General features: G+C 49.3%; 1 protein-coding gene across 1 annotated transcript in view; it reads right to left on the reverse strand.

Annotated features, from left to right (window-relative positions):
• Positions 1-9,042, reverse strand: part of STK10 (serine/threonine kinase 10) — a 94,385-nt gene that overhangs the window by 6,009 nt on the left and 79,334 nt on the right. Inside the window, exons 14-16 of the mRNA XM_023537144.1 lie at positions 7,117-7,318; positions 6,051-6,239; positions 5,447-5,572 (exon numbers count right to left, since the gene is read on the reverse strand). Coding sequence (XP_023392912.1) covers positions 5,447-5,572; positions 6,051-6,239; positions 7,117-7,318 — 517 coding nt within the window. The remainder of the gene's footprint in view (positions 1-5,446; positions 5,573-6,050; positions 6,240-7,116; positions 7,319-9,042) is intronic.

Consider the following 9,042-nt stretch of genomic DNA (forward strand, 5'->3'; position numbering starts at 1 on the left):
AAATGGGTGTTGGATTTTTATCAAATACTTTTTCTGCATCTATTGATGTGATCATGATTCTTACCCTTCATTTTGTTTATGTGGTGTATCATATTAATTGATTTACGGATTGTGAACCAACCTTGCATCCCAGGAATAAATCTCACTTGATCACGGGGTATGATCTTTTTAATGTATTGCCTAATTTGGTTTGCAAATATTTTGTTGAGGAATTCTGCATCTGTGTTCATTATCTTTATTGGCCTATAATTTTCTATTCTTGTAGTATCTTTGTCTAGTTTTGGTATCAGGGTAATGCTGGCCTCTGAAAACGAGTTTGGGAGCCTTCTCACCTTTTCAGTTTTGGGGAAAAGATTGCAAAGGATAGGTATTAATTCTTTGAGTGTTTGGTAAAATTCACCTGTGACTCCATCTGGTCCAGGACTTTTGTTTGTTGAGAGTTCTTCAGTTTACTGATTTGACTTTGCTAGTACTTATTGATCTGTTCAGATTTTCTACTTCTTCCTGATGTAGTATTGGAAGATTGTATGTTTCTGGGAATTTATCCATTTCTTCCAGGTTGTCCAATTTGTTGGCTTATAATTGTTCATAGCAATTTCTCATCCTTTGTATTTCTTTGGTTGTCACTTCTCTCCTCTTTTATTTCTGATTTGGGCCCTCTTGATGAGTCTGGCGAAAGGTTTATCAATTTTGTTTACCTTTTCACAGAACCAGCTCTTGGTCTCATTGATATTTTCTACATTTTTTATATTCTATATGGTTTTTTTTTTTTTTGACTTTGATGTTTATTTCCACTCTTTATTTTTTCCTTCTACTCACTTTGGGCTTTGTTCTTCTCTTTCTTGTTCCTTTAGGTGTAAGGTTAGATTATTTGAGATTTTTCTTGATTCTTGAGAAAGACCTGTATCACTATGAATTTCCCTCTTAAGACTGTTTTGTCTGTGTCCCATAGGCTTCGAGTTGTGTTTTCATTTTCATTTATCTCAAGGTATCTTGATCTTATTAACCCGCTCATCGTTCAGTAGCATGTTATTTAGCCTCCATGTGTTTTTCAGTTTCCTTCTTGTAACTGATTTCTAGTTTCATACCACTATGATGAGGAAAGATGCTTGATATAGTTTCAGTCTTCTTAAATTTCTCAAGACTTGTTGCCTAACATGTGGGCCTGGAAAATGTTCCATGTGCATTTGAAAAGAATGCATATTTTGCTGCTTTTGGGTGAAATGCTCTAAAAATATTAATTAAACCTATCTGGTCTACTGTGTCATCTAAGGCCAGTGTTTCCTTGTTGATCTTCTGTCTGGATGATCTATCCATTGATGTTAATGGGCTGTTAAAGTTCCCTACTATTATTGAATTACTGTCGATCTCTCCCTTTGTGTCTGTCAGTATTTATTTGCTTTATATATTGAGGTGCTCCTACATTGTATATGTAAACGTTTACAAGACTTATGTCCTCTTGTTGGGTTTTGTCTCATTACAGCCTTTGTTTTAAAGTCTGTTTTGTCAAAGTATTGCTACCCTAGCTTTTTAAAATTTCCATTTGCATGAAATTTTTTTCTATCCCCTTACTTTCAGTCTGTGTCTTTTAGTCTGAAGTGGCAGCATAGGTAGGTACAGGGTTTGTTTTTGTGATAGCTGTATAGTAATTGCCATTTTGTTGTTTTCTGGCTGTTTTTGCATTTCTTCACTGTTCCTTATTCTCCTGCTCTCTTGTATTTTGATGATTTCCTATGGTGTGATGTTTGTATTCCTTCCTCTTTATTTTTGGTGTATTTCATAGATTTTTGGTTTGAGGTTACCATAGGCTTTATATATACCAAGCTATGTTTATAGCAGTCTATTTTAAGTTGATGGTCACTTAAATTCGAACATATTCTAAAGTCACATTTTTTTACTCCCCACCATGTTTGTTTTTCATTACATTTGTGTGTGTGTCCATTTATTGTAATTACACACGATCTTCCTACTTGTCTTTTAGTCTTTGTACTAGCTTTATAGTTGTTTGATCCACTGCTTTTACTGTTTGCCTTTGTCAGTGAGAAAAGTTTTGCTTTGTTTTTTACTCTTATTTTTTATCTTTTCTTTTTAAAGAAGTACCATTAACATCTCGCCTTTCGTTTCTTCTTGTCTGGGAAGCTGTTTATCTGTCTTTTGATTATGAATGATAGCCTTGCTGGGTAGAGTAATCTTGGTTGTAGGTCCTGGCTTTTCATCACTTCGAATTTTTGTGCCAGACCCTCCTAGCCTGCAAAGTTTCTTTTCAGAAGTCAGCTGACAATCTTAAGGGAGCTCCCTTGTGGGTAAAACTAACTGCTTTTTCTCTTGCTACTTTTAAGATTCTCTGTCCTTAACATTTGGCATTTTAATTATGCTGTGTCTCGGTGTGGGCCTCTTGGGGTTCATCTTGTTTGGGACTCTCTGCTTCCTGGACTTGTGTGTCTGTTTCCTTTGCCGGGTTAGGGAAGTTTTCAATAATTATTTCTTCAAATAGGTTTTTAGTCCCTTGCTCTCCTCTCGTGGTACCCTGTGATGTGAATGTTGGTACGCTTGATGTTGTCCCAGAGGTCCCTTAAACTATCTTCATTTTTTTATTCCTTTTTCTTTTCTACTAATTTGTCTTCTAGCTGATTTGATCCCCTGCTTCATCTAACCTGCTGTCGACGCCCTCTAATGTATTCATTTTAGTTATGGCAGTCTGCATTTCTAACTGGTTCATTTTTATTTTCTACTTTGTTTCCTGTCTCTTTTTGAAGTTCTCACTGAGTTCATCTATTCTTCCCCTAAGTTCATCGAGCATCTTTACAATCAGTGTTTTGAACTCTGCGTCTGGTTGATTGCTTATCTCCTTTTGGTTTCTTGTTTGTTTGAGTTTTGACCTGTTCTTTCATTTGGGACATGTTTGTCTCTTTATTTTAGTTTACTCTGTTTGTTTCTATATATTAGGAAGATCCGCTACGTTTCCTGGTCTTGGCAGTGGTTTTATGTAGTAGGTGTTCTGTGGGGTCCAATCGCAGTCTCTCTGGCCACCTGAGTTGGGTACTCCAAGGGCGTCCCTTGTGAAGATCATGTGTGCCCTCATATTGTAGTTGAGCCTGGACTGCTGTTGGCAGACACATCAGTGGGTAGGATTGACCCTCAGGCTGACAGCTGGCCGTGACTACCATGGACAAGTTGTTTTGCAGAAGCTGCAAAACAGGAGTCACTTTCGCAGGGCTCTCGTGCCAGCTGAGACCACCCTTCAGGTATGTCGTTTGTGGAGCTGGTTGGATGGTGCTCTGGTGTGATCTGAAGCCTCTTGGGAGGGACTCCAGTGCTGATCAATCACCTGTTGTGCCTGGCCTAAAGTAGGAGCTACAGTGATCTGTGATTGGTTAATGCTTGTGTAAGGCTTAAAGATGCTCGGGGTAGGCTGTTCTGTGGACCAAGGCTTGTTGCCGCTAACATTGGGCCTTTCAGTGGGCACCATGATGAGGTCAGCTGCCACCTGTGCCAGATTTGCGACCACTTAGTTGAGGCTACCTTCCAAGCCAAGACTGGTTACTGCTTATGCCAGGCTATGGATAGCTTAGCAAAAGGTACAGGGCACACAAAGGCCAAATGCTGCTTCTCAGGTTTGTGGACTTTTGAGAGACTTCGGCAGAGCCCACAGCTCGAGCTGAGGTAGGTTGCTTGTATGGAGGAACTGCCGGAAGATGTTCAGCTGGGCACGTGAGTTGGGGTCTCGAGGAATCACCAGGGTGGGATGAATGGTGTTGCTCAGGTTTGGCACCCACCTGTGCCAGCCCGCTGGGTGGGCGGCGGACTCAACAGGGAACAGTGGTGCCGCCCAGCACTTCCCTCTTGGAGAGACTGTCTCAACACTCACCCCTCAGCCCTGAAGCTGGTCAATTTAGTTCCTCGCCGTAAGTCCCTGGTGCTTTGCAAGGTGCTGCGTCTGTGCTGGAGCCCAGAGAGAGGGAGTCTGTGCTCGGGCCCTACAGGACCCGCAGCACCTGAGTCTCCAGCAGCCCTCCATCTCACTGGACACAATCCCCACTGGTTCTCACAGCCAGCTGTTATGGGGACCTCTCCTCAGCTGAGCTATCCCTCCCAATTCTTAATTGCCATACCATGTCTCCACCCTCCTACCAGTCTCAGTGTGGCTTTTTATATCTTTAGTTATAGGACTTCTGTTCAGCTAGACTTCAGGTGGTTTTCTGTAATGGTTGTTCTAAAATTTAGTTGTAATTTTGATGTGGTCATGGGAAGAGGTGAGTACAGCATTTACCTATCCCGCCACCCTGACCAGAAATCCTGCTTGGGGAGTTTTTATTTTGAGTTTCTAGCTGAAAGGTTCTGGGAGTTTAGAAATTGGTTTGGTTAGGAATAACAACATTCTAATAGCACTGTGTACCTGTGACCTGCCAGGAGCTAGGCTCCCAGTACTCTGTGGGTTTTCCTAGTTAATCCTCACAGTAACCCCACAAGGCAGGCAGGGGCAAACAGATGCAGAAGGTGAGTGGCTAAAACGCACACAATGACAAAGCCTCAAGTTGGCGGGCCTCAGTGCCTGTAACATTTCCTCCCTGCCTCTCCAGGAATTGCTAGATGGGTCCAATAGCCTGAGCAATTTCCTGAGGTGACAGAAGTTTGAGTCTGTTCATCTCTCACTATGACAATGCCTCGTGCCACCACAAGGGGGCTCCAACCACCAGCTTTTGGGGTAGAGCAAACTTAGGAGCCAGAAAACCAGTAGTCAAGGATCTCCCTAGGGAGAGGGGCCACCAAGGGTCTTAGCAACAACCATGACACCTTTTGCTGGTCTTAGTGGGAAAGTTATTGCCATTGAGGATGTTGCTGGCCGTAGGCTTTTGTAGGTTCTTTGTCAAGTTGAGGAATTTCCCCTCTATTCCTAGTTTGCTGAGTGTTTATCATGAACAGGTTTTGGCTTTTGTCAGATGCTTGCTTTTTCTGCATCTACTGATATGATCATGAGAGTTTTCTTTAGCCTCTTGAAGTCACAGGTTACATTAATTGATTTCCGAATGTTGAACCAGCCTGGGAAAAGTCCCACTTGGTCATGGTGTATAACTGTTATACAATGTTGGATTTGATTTGCTAACATTGTACTGAAGATTTGTGCATGAGTGTTCATGAGATACTGGTCTGTAGTTTTCCCTTCTTGTCTGATTCTGGTATTAGGGTAATTGGGACACTTTTTCCCAAAACGCAGTGATGAGCGAGAGATCTAGCAGCATGCCCGCCACCAGGCCCTTTCTGCTCTGTCATCTCATTTTCAAAGCCTCACTCCAGTCCCTGCCACACGCCTACTTTATGGGTGGGCATGGTCGTTTGGGAGGGTGGAGTGCTCCAGCCAGCACCGCGCCGCACAGCGGGTTTGAAACCATTCCACCCTGGGCTTGTGTGCTGAGACCTCACGCTGGGGGCCGTGGGGAGGCGGTACCTGCAGCTGCTGCAGCTCACTCATGTTGCTGTCGCACTGGGCCACCATGTCCCGCATCTGGCTCTCGTGCTTCTGCTGTTGCTGCAGTCGCTCCGACTTCTGTCTCTTCTCCTCTTGCTGGGAGAACTACAACAGAGAGAGAGTGGCTGGGGCCTCCCTCCGCCCTGACCCAAGAGGCCCATCAGAGGGACCAGTGTGTGCACAGACTTAGTACCCCACATCACACTGGTTGTGTCCCTGTTTTAAGCTCTCCCCCGTAAGTTGAGACCCAGCCTCGAGGCTGATGGGGACACGACACTGTGCTGTGATGTGCTAGGGCAGTGTGTGTCACAGGAGCCCAGGGCCACCGACTCCATGTCCCTGAGCCACTGAGTGACGTGTGAGGGGGGTCTCAGTGGATGAGAGGAAGCTACAGACTAGAAGCACGGAGTGGGAAGGGGAGCGGAGCCTGAGAAAGCCATGCGGGGCTGCCTCTGTCCCCGGCGGGGGCACCATTAGGCTTCTGGGCTGTGACCTGCACCCCCCTACCAAGACCCCATGCTGCAGCTCACGTTGCAGTCCCCCGAGCGTGTGAGGTTCGGGCCCCCTCCAGCACAGCCCCTACCTGCTTGACCTTCTCCCGCTGCTCGGCGGCGCTGCCCGCCCCGTTGATGTGCAGGCTCTTCTTGTACATGGCCATGCGCGTCTTGCCCTCGCTCCTCTGGATCTTGGGCAGCCGCGCCTTCTCCTGCTGCTGCCGCGCCTTCAGCTGCTCCACCATGCGCTGGTTGTACCGCTGCATCTGCTCCCGCTCCTGGGGGATGCACAGTCGGGGCTGCGGTCAGCTGCGCTCCGGGCGCAGGGGTGTCGTCACAGCCACACGCGGTCAGGGGCCCAGGATGCTCGGCAGAGCAAGGCTCTGCCATTTTATCTACTGTCATGTCACAGTTTCTGTTCTCACTTTGGAAACTGGCGTTAGCATCTTGGATTCCTCTAAATGCCGTCTCATCCGATCTGTGGTGGCGCTGCCATCACAGCTAGCGTCTCAAAGCAAAACGCACACTAAAATGGAGGGTTCCTTTGGATGGCAGATATCAATTCACATTTTTAAACATCTTAATTTGAATTTTTCCTTTACGTAACACTTATTCGTATTTCAAAACTCCGCACAGGAGTCACCTCCCTGCCTTCCTGGCCGGGTACCCTCCTCGGAGCCGCCACAACTGTGCGCTGACACCCACCACTGCACTTAGTAGGCGTTATTGCCCACTCCCGCTGTGCAGCCAGACCTCAAGTTATCTGTCTGTGTCCCCAGTAAGGAAACTGAACCAAGACAGACAAGTACACAGAAGTAAAGGGCGCTCCGGCCATACAGCCGGGCCCTCACCTGGTCTGGGAGGTCAGGGAAGGCTTCCCGGCAGAGGTGGCATTGAAGCTGCTGCCTAAAGGTATTCCAAAGGAATGCATGGGAAAAGGGAAATGGAAAGAAAGGACAAAAAGGACAGGGAAAGCGTGAACGAGACACATACGGGTGTCAGTTGGTAAGGGGGCTGCTCGGGCCCTCAGCTTCCCTGCATGGTTTCCCCCATTCCTGGCCTCACCGTGGCCCGCCTGACTCCTCTGGGGAGCACAGACGGTACCCAGGGGGTGCCCCATCACGTGGCAGTCCCCGCGCCCCGCCCACGCCTCACCTTCTCGTGTTTGCGCACCAGCTCGTGCCGCTGGAGGAAGTACTGGTCTTTGAGCTGCTGCTTCACCAGCTGATGCCTCTCCTGTAGGTGATGCTCCTCTATCTCCCACAGGGCCGCCTCCCGGTCTGTGGAAGACCCAGCGCCCGGTGAGGTGCCGACGGCCAGCGCCCACCTCACAGTGTAGCTGATGACCGTGCCACCTCAGTGGACTACCCTGGACGAGCTGACTGAGCCAGCTCCTAGACACTTCGTTGCTAGCTGCAGGCTGAGCACGCTGCAGCAGGACGGGTTCGGAGTCAGGAGCCAGAGAAACGGAGCCCTTTGCGGGGATTTAGGACAGGTAGAAAACCCCCTCCAGCCTCAGCTTCCACCTCTGCCCAGTGGGTACAACCATGCCACAGAGGAGAAACGTCCTTGGGAGACATTTAGGTTCGGTCTACACGGCAGCTCTGCTTTCCCAGCAGACAAACAGGAAGTGCTCTGTGGAAACCCCGTGACGTTGACAGGATGGCCTCGTCACTTCCTCCGTTTAGAGCCCACTTGCTTCGCGCGCCCCACAAACCTGCACCCAACATCTGCTAGCCAAAGGTACAATAAACTCGGGGGCCGTGAAAGACCCCAAGCCCCATGACCCTTCAGAGCTCTCTAGACCAGAGAGGCCCCATCTGTGCTCCCCCAGGGAGCTGAGTGACGGACACATACGCCCCCTTTCTGATCCTCCTCTTCCCCAGGAGGCCCCTGCTCTCCCTGCTCTGGGTGGTGGTCCACACCGCTGTCTCTAAGCCTCACACTGTGAGGGACCGGCCGGCGTGCACAGCTGTCAGACGCCACTGCGCCAGGGTAGAGAGCTGGCTGCAGGGTGAGATCTGTATCCCAGGCCCATTCTGCCCTCATTGACTGTGCGACTCAGCCACAGAATAGTCACTGAGCCTCGGTTTCCCTCATCTGTCAAACCGGCAACAGTGCGACCTGCCTCGTAGGGGAAGGTGATGCTCCTCTATCTCCCACAGGGCCGCCTCCCGGTCTGTGGAAGACCCAGCGCCCGGTGAGGTGCCGACGGCCAGCGCCCACCTCACAGTGTAGCTGATGACCGTGCCACCTCAGTGGACTACCCTGGACAAGCTGACTGAGCCAGCTCCTAGACACTTCGTTGATAGCTGCAGGCTGAGCACGCTGCAGCAGGACGGGTTCGGAGTCAGGAGCCAGAGAAACGGAGCCCTTTGCGGGGATTTAGGACAGGTAGAAAACCCCCTCCAGCCTCAGCTTCCACCTCTGCCCAGTGGGTACAACCATGCCACAGAGGAGAAACGTCCTTGGGAGACATTTAGGTTCGGTCTACACGGCAGCTCTGCTTTCCCAGCAGACAAACAGGAAGTGCTCTGTGGAAACCCCGTGACGTTGACAGGATGGCCTCGTCACTTCCTCCGTTTAGAGCCCGCTTGCTTCGCGCGCCCCACAAACCTGCACCCAACATCTGCTAGCCAAAGGTACAATAAACTCGGGGGCCGTGAAAGACCCCAAGCCCCGTGACCCTTCAGAGCTCTCTAGACCAGAGAGGCCCCATCTGAGCTCCCCCAGGGAGCTGAGTGACGGACACATACGCCCCCTTTCTGATCCTCCTCTTCCCCAGGAGGCCCCTGCTCTCCCCGCTCTGGGTGGTGGTCCACACCGCTGTCTCTAAGCCTCACACTGTGAGGGACTGGCCGGCGTGCACAGCTGTCAGACGCCACTGCGCCAGGGTAGAGAGCTGGCTGCAGGGTGAGATCTGTATCCCAGGCCCATTCTGCCCTCATTGACTGTGCGACTCAGCCACAGAATAGTCACTGAGCCTCGGTTTCCCTCATCTGTCAAACCGGCAACAGTGCGACCTGCCTCGTAGGGGAAGGTGAGGATTCGGGTATGAGAACTGACTGGCACAGCCTGGCA

Source organism: Pteropus vampyrus, unplaced genomic scaffold (genome assembly GCF_000151845.1).
Source record: "Pteropus vampyrus isolate Shadow unplaced genomic scaffold, Pvam_2.0 Scaffold179, whole genome shotgun sequence".
Taxonomy (NCBI): Eukaryota; Metazoa; Chordata; class Mammalia; order Chiroptera; family Pteropodidae; genus Pteropus; species Pteropus vampyrus.